The sequence below is a fragment of the Monodelphis domestica genome, chromosome 6 (genome assembly GCF_027887165.1).
Source record: "Monodelphis domestica isolate mMonDom1 chromosome 6, mMonDom1.pri, whole genome shotgun sequence".
In the NCBI taxonomy this organism is placed as follows: Eukaryota; Metazoa; Chordata; class Mammalia; order Didelphimorphia; family Didelphidae; genus Monodelphis; species Monodelphis domestica.
In genome coordinates this window covers 61,906,179-61,923,745 of record NC_077232.1, presented here as the reverse complement: position 1 = coordinate 61,923,745, position 17,567 = coordinate 61,906,179, and the positions used below count along the sequence as shown (strand labels likewise).

At 41.5% G+C, this 17,567-nt stretch overlaps 1 protein-coding gene across 3 annotated transcripts in view; it reads left to right on the top strand.

Annotated features, from left to right (window-relative positions):
* Nucleotides 1-17,567, top strand: part of AMPD3 (adenosine monophosphate deaminase 3) — a 72,635-nt gene that overhangs the window by 33,405 nt on the left and 21,663 nt on the right. For all 3 annotated transcript variants that reach the window (XM_007497088.2, XM_007497087.3, XM_007497089.3), the window contains exons 4-6: nt 6,543-6,708; nt 9,906-10,125; nt 13,770-13,899. In XM_007497088.2, the coding sequence (XP_007497150.1) occupies nt 6,543-6,708; nt 9,906-10,125; nt 13,770-13,899 (516 nt within the window). The remainder of the gene's footprint in view (nt 1-6,542; nt 6,709-9,905; nt 10,126-13,769; nt 13,900-17,567) is intronic.

Here is a 17,567-nt window from a genome sequence, read left to right as displayed (position 1 = left end):
AGCTCTGAGGTCCCTCCTAGCTCTAATCTAGGCTGCTATGACCCTGTCACTCTGAGATGTAAACTTTTGAATTGGCAAGGCTTACTTACTGAAGGAAGAGTACAGGAATTATCCAACTCCAGAGAATAGAGTCGGGCATTTTGGCATCCATGGCATATTCTGTGCATACAGCCCTGGGCACTGATTCTGGGAACACCCAAGCAGGAAGGGGAAGGTTGGAGGTCTTCCACTCTCACTAAGCTATAGTGGATTTATTATTGATTTTAGGGAGCTCAAGGCTGTCACTGAGGCTGTTCTCTCTATTTCCTTTTAAACAATATTAACAGCTCACATACATTATGGCCCTTTAAGTGTTGTTTTTTTTTTCCCCACAGCCCTCTGAAAGAAGGTATAGAAGTAGTATTATTCCCATTTTATGGATAAAGAAACTGAGGTTTAGAGAGGTAAACTCATTTCCTAGGTCACCTGCCTGGGATGTGTCAAGGGCGACACTTGAACTTCATTCTTCAGGCTACAAGACTGTTGTTCTTAATGTTATATCATACTGCCTCCCTTATGAAGGAGCTGGATTAAATAGGACAAGAAAATTCAATGAGCATTTATTAGTCAACAGGTATGTTCCACACTCTGTGCTGGGGACCCAAAGGCACCAATCAAACTATCCCTGCCCTCAGGGAGCTTCCATTCTATTGGGGATATAAAGTCCTCTGCCAGAGTCGGTCACTAAGAACTCTGGAGAACAGCAAAGGCTGGGTGTAGGAGGTAGGGCATGAGCTAAGCCCGAAGGAAAGAAGGAAGGTGAAGAAGAACAGAGGGATGGAGGACAGACAGCCTTTGCAAAGGCCATCATGTCTGAGGAGCATTGAGAAGGGTGTGTGAAGATGGGTCATGTGCAATAATCCTAAAATGGCAGCCTGGGAAGTAATACAAGGCTGTGACAGCTGCATAAGTGATGCCCACATGACAAAGTAAAGGAAAACCACAAGTGAAGTGACTTGCCCAAGTTCATACAAGCAACAAACAACAGGCAGGATTTGAACCCAGGTTTTCTGGTTCTCAGTTGAGGCCAGATGTTTTCTACTGGACTACATTGCCCTTCAAAGATCAGGGAAAAAAGAAGCCTGAAAACTGGTTCAATGCAGGGACCAATGGTTCCTGCAGAGGGCTACAGGCTTCCTTCTCAGTAGAAAAGTGGTGGACTTTGGGTGCACAATGAGCTATATCTTATTGGCCCATGTGCTGATTTGTTTTCCTCAGTTACGCTTGTTTTTGACATGAAGGAGGGTTCTTTTGGAGGCACTGGAGTATTAAAAGTTCCCAGGGTTCATCCAGGGATTCTGGGTCCATGTGGACTGGGCAGAATCTTGACCTCAGAGAGATGATTCTCTTTTCTTTGCTTATTCTTCCCTTTCTGAATTTTTCTCTAGGAAATAATTGCCCATGTCTAAGTTTTCCCCAAATGTGCATAATAGTTCCCTGATTCCCAAAGGCACTCAGTATATAATATGGGTATTGAGGGTGGAGACAGCCTTTATTTCATCTATCTCCAATAATACACATGACACAAAAGGGAAGGGAATTAGCATTTATATATGTACTCTGTGCTGGGCACTGGACTAAACAAATGTTATCTCATCTGATTCTCACAACAACTCGGAGAGGAAGCTGCTGTTTTGTTTATTATCCCCATTTCATAGTAGAGAAAACTGAGGCAAACCAAAGTTCAGGGATTTGCCCAGGGTCCAACATCTAATGGATGCCTGAGGCTGAATTTGAACTCACGTCTTCTTGACTTCAGGTCTGTATCCACTATGCCACCTAGCTGTGTGGAAAAAAAAGAGATTCATAGGAACCCATGAACTGAATACATTCTCAGTCTCTAGAAGGGATGCATTTTGGGAGACTGCTGAACAAATTCTCTTTACTCCGCTCAGATGAGCAACTTGTGTCTGTTGCTTCTTACTCTTGCTTCTCTTCTGCCTCGGTCACTCTCTGGATGACTTCAGTCTGCCAGCTACTGGAGTATCCTTTATTGCTGGTCCTTTTCTTCCTCCATGAAACTACCAAGCTACATTCCTGGATGCTTTCTCCCTCCTTAAAAACCCTTACCTTCCATTTTGGAATCAATACTGTGCATTGGTTCCAAGGCAGAAGGCTAGGAAATAATAAGGGCTAGGAAATGGGGGTTAAGTGACTTGCCCAGGCTCTCATAGCTAGGAAGTGTCTGAGGACAGATTTGAACCCCAGACCTCCCATCTCTAGGCCTGGCTGTCTATTCCCTGCTTGAATTTGAGAATTCTTGATCTCTTGGAAATTTCTAGATTTTGACAATTAACAGAAGTGTTGATGGTCTTCTAAAGAGCAAGATGCTAAGGAAATCTCTCTCTATGAAATCCAGAGCCTGGGTGCTCAAACTTGAGAACTCTAGAATTGTGATCCCTTCTCAGTAATTCCAGTCTCTGACTTGTATTCAGAAAAGGGAATCAAAAGGTAGAAGGCAGCCAGAAACTCAAGGTCCAGAACTTTCTCTCTCAGGCTTTCCATGAAAAACTTCCTCTCTTCCCTGCCCATCCTTGTTGTACTCCTCTCTGGAGTGGTTTGCCATTTCCTTCTCTAGCTCATTTGCAAATGAGGAAACCAAGGCAAACAGGGTTAAGTGACTTGCCTAGCGTCACCCAAAAAAGATGATTCCAGACCTGGCTCTCTATCCATTGTGCTATCTAGCTGGTCCCAAGTTGATCAGGGACCCCTGATTAACCCCCCTTGCATTATCCTCCTAGGTAAGTGTTTGTCACTCCAACAATCGACTGGGATGCACTGAGAGCCTTTGGGTCTATAGATATAAATTTGTATAATTCTCTGGTTCTGTGGGGAGGCTCCCGTACTTGTCCTTTGGTGCATCATCATCATTTGCCTCTGGAATGCCAGCTGCTGAAACTTAGTAAAGCCCATGTAGAATGAGAGAGAGGATCCAGGAGGAAAGTTAATGGGCTGAGCTGTACCCATGCCATGCCACTTTGGGTTAGTCATCCTAAATGTGTTAATTCCACCCGATTGGGCAATGCCTTAATTGCGTTAAGACCTGTCCCTTGAAAATACACATCATCATCATAATCATCAGGTCAGAGTCACAGGGTGCTGCTCCAGGCTTCCTCTTGAGCTCATCATTCCTTCTTAGACTTGGTCCCTTTCTCCTTGATGCTGCCTTAGCATGGCTAACAGGTAAAAGAAAGGATGGATTGCTAGCTAGGCAGGGCTTGACGGATGTCAGCGTGACAGAGAAGCTGTTGACATTTTTTCTCTTGAATTGGAAGTGTCCCAGAAGGCATTGTGGGAACGTCTGAATCAGAAAGCAGTAGGATACAAGGACCCTTGTGGCTCTCTCTCCAGGGAACACAGTGTTTCCTCTAGCTCAGCCATGCTTGGGACTCTGAGAGCTCAGACTATTATCTAAGATGTGAGAGTGATGGGCTCACTTGGCATCTTCTAGAACTATTTGTTGTTCCTGGCACTGCTGAGCAGCTTGGAGACAGCTCTGTTCATTAAAGCTGTGCTAATGGCTCCTGGCTCCGGCTCTAAACCTCAGCCTTCATTCCAGGCTTTGCCTCTTTTGGCCCTTCAAAGAGCAGACTCAAGCCTATGGCTGCTGACTAGTGCCAAGGTGGGTCCCTCCTCTTGGAGGCTGGCCTCTGTTTCATCCTGTTGGCTCAGATGGAGCATGTAGCCCACCTACATCACCAAGCCCTTTTCATGGAACCCACTAGCTAGCCAGCCCAGATTTTGTGCTGGATTTTTTGATCCAAATGGAGGACTTCTCATTTATTTGCTACCTCAATGGCTAAGGGGTTTTATCAATATGAGCACCCCCTCCAGTTGTGTAGTCTTTACTACATTCATGCCTTCTCAGTCTGCAAGGGCACATTCCTCTTGACTTCGTGTGGGCAACTAGTGGATGCTCAAGAGGCATCTGCTAATTATCTCTTGTTCCAATACAAGCCCACCTCCTTTTCTACTTTTTTTAAAACCCTTACCTTCCATCTTAGAATCAATACTGTGCGTTGGTTCCAAGGCAGAAGAGTGGTAAGGGCTAGGCAATGGAGGTTAAGTGACTTGGGTCACACAGCTAGGAAGTATCTGAGGTCAGATTTGAACCCAGAACCTCCCGTCTCTGAGCCTGGCTCTCAATCCACTGAGCCACCCAGATTCCCCCCCCCCATTTCTACTTATTGATTGGCTCTTCTGAAAATATCATTCAGACCACCTCTGCACAATTCTTTATTATTATTATTATTATTTTAATAAAAACTCTTCCCTTGCATCTTAGAATCAATTCTGTGTATTGATCTAAGGCAGAAGAGCAGCAAAGGCTAGTTAATGAAAGTTAAGTGCCCAGGGTCACACAGCTAAGAAATATCTGAGGCCAAATTTGAACCCAGAACATCTGGTTTCTAGACCTGGCTCTCAATCCACTGAGCCACAAAGCTACCTGCTATTGGCTCTTTTGAGGATATTCTTGAGTGCACTTCTATACAGTTCTTTGACTGAGAATATATTGCAGCTTCATCATGTCCACCATGCCACTCTCCATTGCCTCTTGGACAACCCATAATTTGAATTCTTCAGAGAGTATGGTATTCTGTGAATTGCAGGCAGAAAGCATCTATAGAAGGGGCAGCTGGGTGGCTCAGTGGATAGAGATGGGAGGTCCTGGGTTCAAATTTGGCCTTGGATATTTCCTAGCTGTGTGACCCTGAGCAAGTCATTTAATCCCCATTGCCTAACCCTTACCACTCTTCTGCCTTGGAACTAATATGTAGTATTGATTCTAAGACAGAATGTAAGGGTTAAAAAAAAGAATACTGATACCAAAAAAATGGGTCTTTATTTCAGAGAGAAGCTTGGGATGGTCAAGAACATTGCCCAATTTCCCAAATGCAATCTAACCTGCTCTGGTGCTCCCACTTATTTCCCCAGCTGACATGCCTACAGGTCATGCCTATTTTATGTGCCCAACTAATTGTCCATCTGAAGTGAGTGTTCAAGATATACCCATAGAATACATATATACGCATAGATATCCTCACACGCACACATGTATGTATACACACATGTGAATATGTCTCTATATACATGTGGGCATCCATCCCATGTTCTATGTGAAACCCCTTTCAATTCATTTAATTATCTCCTATTTATTTTATATATAGCTTGTTTATATGTATTTTTTTCCTTGTCTAACCCCATTCGATTGTTAGATTCTTAAGGGCAGGGATTGTATCTGCAGAGCTTGGCGCAGTACCTGGCACATAGTAGGCATTTAATAAGTGCTTATTTACTATTAATTATTATATTATATCATAATTATAATAATCAATACATGTATATATTGGCACATAGCTAGATAGCCAGTACACACACACACACACACACACACACACACACACACACACATACATACATATACCTGTGTAAATACCAGCTCTATGGGTCTTTCCATCTAGTTGCAAAGTATAGGTTGGACAATAGGCACAATAGACAATTGGTTTTTCCTGTGTGACTAGGTAGATCAGACTTTTCTTAGGAATTATGGTTTTGAGGAGACTTTGTAGTGTTTTTTGCAGCAAAGTGGCACAGCAGATAGGACATCACACTTGAACTCAGGGAGATGAGTTCAAATCCAGATTCAGGTACTAACTAGCTGCGACTCCCTTGGCAAGTCACTTAACCCTGTTTACCTCAGTTTCCTCATCTGTAAAATGAGCTGAAGAAGGAAATGGCAAACTACTACAGTATCTTTGCCAAGAATACCCCAAACAGAGTCATGAAGAGACAGACACAACTGAAAAACTCAACAACTACAGTAACTAAAGTGTTCTGAAGCTTGATGCATTTAGCCCAATGTCATCCATAAACAAGGGCACCTAGAGGACTTTAACATCTGTAGGGAATCTTTTGTCCAGTTGGACTCTCCATTGGATAGTCTCTTTAATCATGGCAAGAACATTTTGGCTGATAGTTTGTGTCAATGTCTGTTCTTTTAGCCTTTTCCTATTGTTTATTTGTTTGTTGATTGATTGAGTGATTGATTGCATCAACAGCTCACTTAAGTAGGTCAAGTTGGAGTGGCCTTAATGATACACTCTATTTGTCCATTTTTGTTTACTTAAGTTTTTATTCTGACCTTTGTTCTAAACAAGTGCATGGTCTAACAATAGGCAAACCATTGATTCATCAATGATTTCCATTCCCAGTTCTATCCTAAAGGCATCATCTCTCCAGCTCCCACCCTGGTGTTCTAGCCCAGAAGTGCCATTCCTTTCCTGAAGGTGCTACCATTTTTTTTTAATTGGCAATTATAAAATTCATTTTAACAAATAATCAAATCCTCAAGATAAACTTGATGCTGCAACAGCTGCTCTCTTGGATGGATTCTCAGGATCCATTCCTGAATCAGTGGTAGTTTTTAGGTGCCTCATAGACCAGTACTAGTTGTCTCTCTTAACCTTTGCACTCCATCATGCCCTTGCTCTCTGCCCCCATAGATCACTGTGGAGGATTATGAGCAGGCTGCCAAGAGTCTGGCCAAGGCTCTGATGATTCGGGAGAAGTACGCGAGGCTCGCCTACCACCGCTTCCCAAGGACCACTGCCCAGTACCTGCGCCCACAGAGAGCTGAGAAGGGAGGCCCTGGGGATGAAGTATTTCCAGGTATGATCAACTATGTTGGGAGGGAAGGAGAGAGGGAAGGAGGGTGCCTGTTTTTCCCATAGCTGTTTCTAGAAGATCAGTTCAGCATTTATTACACACTTTCTCTGTGTGCTGAGAATTGAGGGAGATATAAAAATGAATGAAATATCTTTTCTGCCCTCAACAGCTAAGTGGTGCACTGGAGTCAGGAAGACTTCATCTTCTGAAGTTCAAATATAGCTCCAGGCACTTCCTAGTTGGGTGATCCTGGGCAAATCACTTAAACCTGTTTGTCTCAGTTTCCTTATCTGTAAAATGAGCTGGAGAAGGCAAGGGCAAACCACTCTAGTATCTCTGCCAAGAAAACTCCAGATGGGATCAGGAAGAGTCAGTCACAACTAGAAATGACTGAACAATGACATCTGTCCTCAAAGAACTTAGAATCTCATGGGGGATACAAGATGATGTATATAGTGATAGCCATACCAGTAGACAGCAGGGTAGTGTAGTCAATAGAGTGCTGGGCTTAAAGTTAGGCACATTGAAGTTCAAATCCTGCCTCAGAAATTTGCTAGCTGTGTGACTCTGGGCAAGTAACAACTTCTGATTGTTTCAGTTTCCTTATCTGTAAAATGAGAATATTTGGGAGACCCTTTCATCAGCTGGAGGTGATTTTTCTAGGAAAATATCTCTTTGGGACTCATCTAGAATGGATCTTGGAGGCCATTGAGTCCAGCATTCATCATTTAATTCATGCAGAGATCTTGAGAGATTAAGAGATTTGCACAGGCTAGAACTTGGGTCCCAAGACTCCAGAGACAGTGCCAGTCCCACTCTGCCAGGTTACCTGTTGTAGCTTCTGAATTTCTCTTTACTCAACAAATATTTATTGAGTGCCTAGGATGTGCCTAGGTTTATTCTGGTTCAGGGCTAGGATATGGAGTCTTATAAAACCTAGTTCCTGCCCTTGGGAAGCTCTCTTTGTGGGAGCTGAGGCTTCTACTTGTAAAAACTGAAATAAAAATAAAAGGCAGTAGATGATTAAGTGGCCAAATGAGCCCGCTGGCGCCTCTCTTTGGCTCTCAGGGGCCAGAAAAGACAGATCAGTGTGAATTTGGTGGACAGGGAAGACTCTCTGGGGGAGGTGCTGAGTCGCCTCATTGATGATCCCAGCATGCCAATTAGAGACTTGAGACTAAATAACTTAAATGGAAAAATCGAGGGCGAGGGCAGGGGCAAGCCTCTCCTAAAAGAGTGCTCTTAAAAGCTCTTTTATGGGCTGGTTGAACTCATGCCCAGTGGAATGATGCTGTGCACTGGTGGCAGATGGCTCAGCTCCCGTTTCCCCACAGAAGGATTTCAGGGAGCCTTTTGGTTCTGCCCAGTTGCATGCTATTGGCCATGTACAGCCAAGTGGGATGTACTAGAACTCAGGCTCCTTATCTGTCCATGGACCATTTTTCTCCTGGGGTAGCTCATGAAAAGGAGTGAGTGCAGGAACAGGAGATCTAAGTTTTAGTCCTGTCAGGGATCAACTGTGTGGTCCTAGATGCATCTGAGAATTCTAGAGTTAGAGCTGGACATAACCCAGGGACCCCTGTAATTCTCTGCCTTTCTCCTCATTTGCTTTGGTTCTTTTCTTTGGAAAAAAAAAAGATTCAGGGATAGTAGTCAGTACAGCTTTAGGTCTGTTTTCTAAGGTCAGTGATAATCTCTGGCAGGCCAACAGTGATGTGGCTCCTGCCTTTTCATTTGAAAAGAATATTGCTGACCCACAATCAGTAGGTATCAGTTCTACGTCTTTCTGGTACATAGTTGGTGCTTAATAAATGCATGTTAAAATACATTAAATTAGGAAAGGTAGGACAATTGTTGACTTACAAATGGGGATCCTGAGACTATGAGAAGTAAAGCAAGTTTTTGTGCCTTTGCACAAGTATTCCCTCCCCTCCCTGCCCCTCTATGCTTGGAAAGTTGTCCCTCCTTCCCTGCATCTCAGGGAGCTAGTGGCACTCATTACCCAGAACCTCCCTTGGGGTGGTCAGTTGCTAGTCTCCATCCCCACCCATTTCACTTCCTATTTGTTTTGTATATACTTTTATATATATATCTCTATATCTATATATGTAATTACTTGTATTCATGTTGTTTTCCCCAATAGAATATAAACCCTTTGAGGACAAAGACTTACTATATTTTTCCCTTTATATCCCCAGCACCTAGTCTGGCACACAGTAAATGTTTAATAAATGTTTATTGAATAAGTGAATGAATGAAGGTAGTGAAAGGGGTAAGACTCAAACCCAGGCCATATGACTCCATTTTGGGGAGTTTTCTTTCTTTCTTTCTTTCTTTCTTTCTTTCTTTCTTTCTTTCTTTCTTTCTTTCTTTCTTTCTTTCTTTCTTTCTTTCTTTCTTTCTTTCTTTCTTTCTTTCTTTCTTTCTTTCTTTCTTTCTTTCTTTCTTTCTTTCTTTCTTTCTTTCTTTCTTTCTTTCTTTCTTTCTTTCTTTCTTTCTTTCTTTCTTTCTTTCTTTCTTTCTTTCTTTCTTCCTTCCTTTCTTTCTTCCTTTCTTCCTTTCTTCCTTTCTTCCTTTCTTCCTTTCTTCCTTCCTTTCTTCCTTTCTTTCTTTCTTTCTTTCTTTCTTTCTTTCTTTCTTTCTTTCTTTCTTTCTTTCTTTCTTTCTTTCTTTCTTTCTTTCTTTCTTTCTTTCTTTCTTTCTTTCTTTCTTTCTTTCTTTCTTTCTTTCTTCCTTTCTTTCTTCCTTTCTTTCTTTCTTTCTTTCTTCCTTTCTTCCTTTCTTCCTTTCTTTCTTTCTTTCTTCCTTTCTTTCTTTCTTCCTTTCTTTCTTTCTTCCTTTCTTCCTTCCTTCCTTCCTTCTTTCCTTCCTTCCTTCCTTCCTTCCTTCCTTCCTTCCTTCCTTCCTTCCCTCCCTCCCACTCTATCTCTCCCTCCCTCTCTCCTTAACTTCCATTTTAAACCAATATTGGATGTTATTTCCAAGACAGAAGCATGGTAAGGGATAGGAAATGGGGGTTAAGTGACTAGCTCAGGTCACTCAAGTAGGAAGTATCCAAGACTAGATTTGAATCCAGGACCTCCTGTCTCTAAGCCTGGCCTTCAATCTACTGAGCCATCTAAATGCCCCCTTTTGGAATATTCTCACTATGCCTACACATTTCTTTTGTGCCTTTCCATGACTTCAGTTATATTTTTCAGATTTCCACCCACCCCCAGAGCCACAGGAAAATCCCTACTGTCTGGACAACATGCCCCCAAACCTGGGCTATGTGCTCAGGATGCAGGGTGGTATCCTCTTCGTGTACGATAATGACCAGATGCTAAAACGCAACGAGCCCAGAAGCCTGCCGTACCCCGACCTGGAGACCTACACAGTGGACCTCAGTCATATTTTGGCCCTCATCACAGATGGTCCAACGTATGTTGGCTTGATTATCATGGTTGCTCTTGATTTTGTTATTATTCTCACGAGGCAGTATTGCATAATGGGTAGAGAACCAGCCTAGTAAGCCAGGAACACCTGGGTTCTAGTCTTGCCTTTGATACGTACTAATTGTGGGACTCTGGACAAGTCATTTAGTCTCGGTTCTTTAAGCAATTCTGTAAGACTCTAAGTTGCACAGAAGGTGTAGACATAAATGGGAGGGAGAGTTTCCTACACTTAAGAAATCACAAGTTGAGTTCTTATCCCTATTATCTTATATTCAAAAGAGGTGAGAAAGAAATAGTTCAGCATAGTTTAATGGCTCAGGGAATAGAGAGCTAGAACTAGAGAAGGTAGGTCCTGGGTTCAAATATGGCTTCAGACACTTCCTAGCTATGTAACCCTGTGCAAGTCCCTTTAATGCCATTGTCTAGCTCTTAACACTCTTCTGCCTTGCAGCCAACATGTAGCATTAATTCTAAGACAGAAGGTAAGCTTCAAAAAGAGAAAGAAAGCAATATGTCACTTTCCCACCCATGATTATTCTTTTTTGTTTATTATTTGGCAGCTTAATGCCTGTAGATTCACAGGTAGTAAAGTAGAGGAGCTAAGGGCTAAAGGCAGAATCAGAATATTTACCTAGGTTTTAGTTTTAGTTTTAATTTTAATTTTTTATTTTAGTTAATTTTAATTTTTTTAAATTTTATTTAGTCAATTTAGAACATTATTCCTTGGTTACAAGAATCATATTTTCCCCTCCCCCCTACCCCTTCCTGTAGCCCACATGCAATTCCACTGGGTATTACTTGTGTCCTTGATCAGAACCTATTTCCATGTTGTTGATGTTTGCACTAGGATGATCATTTAGAGTCTATACCCCAATCATATCCCCATTGACCCATGTAGCCAAGCAGTTGTTTTCTTTGATGTTTCTACTCCCACAGTTTTTCTTTTGAATGTTTGCCTAGGTTTCAGATTGACCTTTTTAATTGAATAAAATGTTGACGTATAGTACCCATCTTCTGTAAGTTCACTAAAAGCATTTTGGGAACTTCAGCCGTAGAAGGATGATAAGGATGATGGGTACCTTGTTCTGTTCCACCCCAGTTTTAATTCCTTCTACAAGATCTCTAGTAGTTGGATTTGGGTCAATGAGATTGCTCAGTGGATAGAATACTGGGCTTGAAGTCAGGAAGATCTGAGTTTACATCCAGCCTCAGATATTTATTAGCCGTGTGACCCTGAACAAATCACTGAACTTCTGTTTGCCTTAATCCACCGGAGAAGGAAATGGCAAACCACTCCAGTATCGTTGCCAGGAAAATCCCATGGACAATATTAGTGTGCTATGATCCATGGGGCCACAAAGCATCAGTCTCAGCTGAACAACAATAAATAGAGAGATTTTTGTTCTCCATAATAAATCAGTCTCCATGTCATTGGGAGGTTCCGATTATTCTGTATTGTGATCTCCATTAAACATGCCGTTCTTGAATTTTTACAGATCAGTGTTCTATCCAGGCAATTGTGGGCAACAGTTATGACTGTGATGATTCTTAGATTCTAGGGGAAATTATTTATTGCATTCTCAGGGGTACTTTGGGGTTTGTGTTTGTAGTGTGGGGAGCTGTCATCTGTTAATTTACGAAGGATGGTGAGCTTCTGCTGTAGAATTCTGGCTACTTGACCATATCTTCCTAGATGCTCAGTTTTGAGAAACTAGTGATATATTGCCCATTTTCTACTGTTGCCTTGCAAAGTTTACTTTGCTGTATAAGTCTGGATTCCTTAAGGATTCAGTTTCTGTAATTTCTGGTCATAATGATCTGGACTTCTATTGCTGCCTAAGTCCTTCCATTTCTGAAAAATCCTTACCTTCTGTCTTAGAAAAGATAGTAAATCTTGGTTCCATGGCAGAAGAATGGTGAGGATCAAGTAATTGGGGTTAAGTGAATCACAAAGCTAGGCAGTATCAGAGGACAGATTTGAACTCAGGACCTCCCATCTCCAAACTTGGCTTTCTATCCACTGAACTACTTAGCTGCCCCAAGACCTTCCATTTCTGTCAACCCATCTGCCTGGCAGACACATTAATATACAGTCGTCTCTCACTATATCGTGGTTCACTTATTGTGGCTTCACTGTATCGTGGGTTTAAAAAAAAATCTAATTCTGTATTGTGGAGTTTTCTCTATATCAATGGGATTTTGCAGATGAATACCATATTGTACACAAAGGAAATGCAGTATGCCACTACTCACTTGTGCAAGTTTGCCAATGTGAGATTGTACATGGCACACTATTGGCTGATGGAATGAAAGGCAACCAACCACATCACTGTGTTCTGTATCCTGGGTGCTGATTGGCCCAGTGACTGTAGGTTAATAAGAGTGTGGAAAAGGTTTATAGGAAAGTGGGAAGGGTTTATAAAGCCTTATATTTATTTTATTATTTATATATATAAACAACAAAAAATATATAATATATCAATAGATATTAATGTGATATAACTATAATATATAAATGCTTATTTATATATTATAGTTTTATATATAAATATACTTATACATATAAAGAAAGATATAAATATAATATAATATAATATAATATATAAATAAAAATATATAATATATTTGATGTCATTACTTTGTGGATTTTCACCTATTGGCAGGGGTCTCTGGGATGTAACTTCCACAATAGGTGAGGGTTCACTGTAATAATAGTTGGCATTTATGTAATACTTACCATATGCTGGACACTTTGCTAAGTGCTATACAATTATTATCTCATTTGATCCTCACAACCACCCTAGGAGGGAGGTGCTATTATTATCTCCATTTTACATATGAGTAAAATGAGGCAAACAAAGGTTAAGTGACTTGCTCAGAGTGACCCATCTAGTAAGTGTCTAAGACTGGATTTGAAAACAGATTTTCCTGACCTGGGGCAAGGCACTCTCTCCATTGTGCAACAGCTTCTTTGTTGGCAGATTGTTGGTTGAATTTATGTGGATGTCACTCAGCTAGAGTCTTTTGGTTCTGCTCTTGGATCTCAGTCATCTCACAGGCTCTTCTGGGAGGCAAACTGATATTGGTTATATTTAACAAGTCCCTTGTTTCCCCCTCTCAGCCTTTATTGTTGCTCTAGCAGGGGAATCTATTTTTCCCCCCAAAAGTATCTCTATAAGTTTTTAACTTATCATGCCATCTGAGAAGAGAAGGAGAAAACAAACCTTTATTAAACTCCTTTCTTGTTTGGTCCTCACAACTCTATAAGCTGGGTGCTATTATTTTCCTGACTTTACAATTAAGGAAACTGAGGTAGGTTGAGATTAAGTGATTTGCCCTAAATCACCCAGCTACTAGTAAGAGTCTGAGGCTGAATTTGAACTCAGGTCTTCCTGACTCCAGACCTGGTGCTCTATCTACTGCACTACCTAGTTGCCTTTCTTGATGAGGTAATACTAACCTTTCAACAATTACATTGGGATGATGGACCTTGTGGTTTAAAAAAAAATGATGATTGATATTAGGATTCTTCCTTGTCTGTAAAATGATGGAATTGGATAATATGGCTTCTAAGGTAGCCGCCAGCTCCAAATCCGTGGTCCTTTTGTTGTTGTTCTTATTATTCTGTAGGAAAACATATTGTCATCGGCGACTTAACTTTTTGGAATCCAAATTCAGCCTCCACGAGATGTTGAATGAAATGTCTGAGTTCAAAGAACTGAAGAGTAACCCTCACCGAGACTTCTATAATGTGAGAAAGGTATGTATGTCTTGGGCTGAGGGATGGGCGATGGGTGATGGTTGATGAGGTGGGGCTTGTAAAACACATTCCTCATTGGCAGAATTAGGGCTGTCATGAGTCTGTGACTATTAAAATATGAGTGAAGTCACTGGTGCTGTTGGGTAGAGAGAATCCTTGTGTATCAGAAGGGACAAGAGGAGCTTTCCTCTGAACCAGGAAATAGGGTACCCATTAATTGGGGTGAGCCTGAGCCTATTCATGATGTGACATACCTTTGCATTTGTCTTCCTCATTTTCTCCTTGGTGGCCTATTAATTACTCATTGGAAAAGAAGCTGGAGGGGGCAGCTAAATGACTTAGTGAACTGAGAGCCCAGACTTAGAGATGGTGGGTCCTGGGTTCAAATATGACCTCAGATACTTCCTAGTTGGGTGACTCTGGGCACTTAAATCCCATTGCATAGCCCTTTCTGCTCTTAGAACTGATACAAAGTGTTAATTAAAAGTATTTTTTAAATAAAAAAAGAAACTGGAGGGGACAGCTAAATGACTTAGTGGACTGAGAGTTCAGACCTAGAGATGGGAGGTGGTCCTGGGTTCAAATGTGACCTCAGACATTTCCTAGCTGGGTGACTCTGGGCACTTAAATCCCATTGCATAGCCCTTACTGCTCTTAGAACCAATACACAGTATTAATTCAAAGGGTTAAAAAAAAAAGAAATGAGGCTGAACTATTTTAAAAGTAAGGGTAGCATTTTTAAAATTTAATTCCTAATTCCAAATTACATTGAGTTTGGATCCATTGTCCAACTCAATACCTTCTTTTTTATCTTTATTTTATTCCAATAAATTTTATTCCAATTTATTCCAGAATGAATTCCATTTATTCCACAAATTTAGAAAGTTACAAGGTTCATGATGTCTCCCTCCCCTCTTTCCTTCCCTCTCCCAGAGTTGACAAGCAATTCCCCTGGGTTATACATGTCAATACCTTCTTTTAAAGATGAGTAATCTGAGGCTAGAGAGTCCAAAGGCTCCTAGGCTGTAGGTACTGAAGCTAGGATCCAAAAATCAGGTCTCATCAGTCCAAATCTAGGACTCTTCCCCCTACCACACTGTTAGAGAAACATTAGATCCGCCATGTTTCCAGTGGAGATGTCCAAAAGATAACCAGAGCTGGGAGTCTGCAATTAGGACAGAGCAGCCAGGACTGGAGATTCCAATTTAGGAGTCATTGGCAAGGAGGTGGTAGCTGAAGACAGAGGAGGAGATAAAGTTTTCAAGGTACATAGTACTGGATAAGAGACAAGAAGAGGATAGACAAAAAAGGAGCAATCAAAGAGGTAGGAGGAGAACCAGGAGGATGTGATATCCTGGGAGGCAAAGGAGAAGTGATTATTGAGGTGTGAGCATTTGTGTGTGTGTGGGGGAGTGAGATATCAGATGTCATATATAACAGATCAGATCAATGATTATGAAGCCTGAAAAGGGATCTGGACCTAGCCACCTCGAAGAGAGAATTCTAGTGGAGCAATGGGACCAAGCCTCCATGTCCTCTGAACCATAGAGCAGCTTCTGTTGTGTCCTCAGTAATAGTTCCCCCTTCCAGATCCCATCAGCTCCAAGCAGAACCATGCCTGTCGAGAGAGCTGTGGTGGGTAATATCAATAAGAAGTGACATTTTTACAGCAGTTTAAAGCTCACAAAAGCTTTGTTTAAAACTTGTTTGAAGCCTACTCTCCCTTGAGCCTCATGCCAAGTCTGCGAGGCAGGTAAGAGAGAAACCGAGGATAAAGAAGGTGACTAATCCAATTTGGCTGAAATTTAGGGTCTGGTAAGTGTAGTGATAGGACATGATGAGAAAAGGAAATTGGGAGGAAATCGTAGTGGACCTTGAATGCCAGGACAAAGAGTTCAGACTTTATTCAGTAGGGAATAGAGTGTCATTGACAGTTTCTAAACAGGGAGGTGCTATGATTAGAACTGTGTTTCAAGAAACTATTTGGCTTTTAGTAAATCTCTTTTCCCTTCCATGTCTTAGTTTCTTCATCTATAATGAGGGAGCTGAGGAAGATGATCTTAGATAGTAGAGATGGAAGTGACTTTAGAGGCCAACCAGTCCAACTCTCTCATTTTACAGAAAAGAAAATTGAGATCCAAGGAAAGTTGAGTGACTAGCCCATGATAAGTGGAATGGGAAGTCTCTACCCCATTAATGGAAGGTAATTGAGAGGAGTGGAGCTTGAATTCCTTCCATAAATGGGTCCCTCAGGGACAAACAAGCCAATTTAAGTCCACTCAGGTCCTATGGCTTTAGTGATAATGCTTTTTTCAGTAGACTCTGCTGCTTCACTGAGTCTCTTTCTATTCTAAAATTGTATGGCTCTGTAATTCCAAGAAAGCAGCATAGCATCATGAATAGGACGCTGGCCCTGGAATTAGGAAGACCTGAGTTCCGGCCACTGCCTCTGATAATATTGGCTGCGTGATTTGGAGAATGTCATAACTCCAGACTGTACAATAATGTGTGGCAATCTCTCATTCTCTTTAGTTACAAATAAATTGCCAATCTGCACCAGCAGAGAGTTTCCATACTGGAATTCCCCACACTGAGGAAAAAAAAATCTAGACTAAGGCAAAAAAAGACTAAAATTAATCTGGCCGAATTATATAATATGAATTGGAAAGGAAAGGCACTGAAGGCAAGGAGACAGTATAGACCTAGAATAGTGATGGTGAACCTTTTAGAGACCAAGTGCCCAAACTGTAACCCTCACACTGCATTGCGCCTCCCCCTTACCCTAGACAGGGGAGGGAAGAAGTGCTCCCATTGAGCTTCTGGGCAGAGGGGTAGGTGATGTGAAAAATGCCCTTAGGCACATTGTGGAGATGGGGGGAGGAGAGCAGACCCCTCTGGCATGGGTGCCATAGGTTCACCAACATGCATGGGTCTTGACCATAGTGCTGGGAGAGGAAATGAAGAGGATGAATGACATAGAAGTTTCAGAGTGAGAATTGTCAAGACTTAAGAGAAGAGAATATCTCTAGGAACATAAAAGCTACCTTTGGTTACTTGAATTGCTGCCATATGGAGGAGGGATTAGACTTGTTTTCTTTGGCCCCAAAGGGCAGAATCAGGATCTGGGATAGAATTAAGATAAAAAACAGAGAAAAATTTGGGCCTGATATTAGGAAAAACATCCTAAAAATTAGAGCCTTCCACAAGTAAAGGGCTAGCTGGAGAGGTGGTCAGGAAGTTATTCCCATGGAAAGAGAACCAAATGGATTTTGAACAAAACTGTGGTAATGGATGGCGTTGAGTGGCCATTGCAATATTACTAATTTAAGGCTTTGTACAGTGATAGCAGAAGCTGGACTTGTTAATTATGTTACAATGGACTTGCCTTTCATAGACAGTGACCCATGGTCATAGGATTATAGTGAGAGTCAGGGAAGGACCTTGCACTGAGTTCAGAATCAAAGGGTCAGTCCTTTTCAAATCCACACTCTTCTACTTACCATTTATGTGATGTTGGATAAGTTATATAACTCTTTGGGCCTTAATTTCCTCATTTGTAAAATGATTAGACTAGAGGGCCTCTACAGGCCCATTCAGGGGCTTACATGCATGATCCAATGCTCCAGATTTCTCATTCAACATAGTTTTCCCTATATATACAGGTGCTG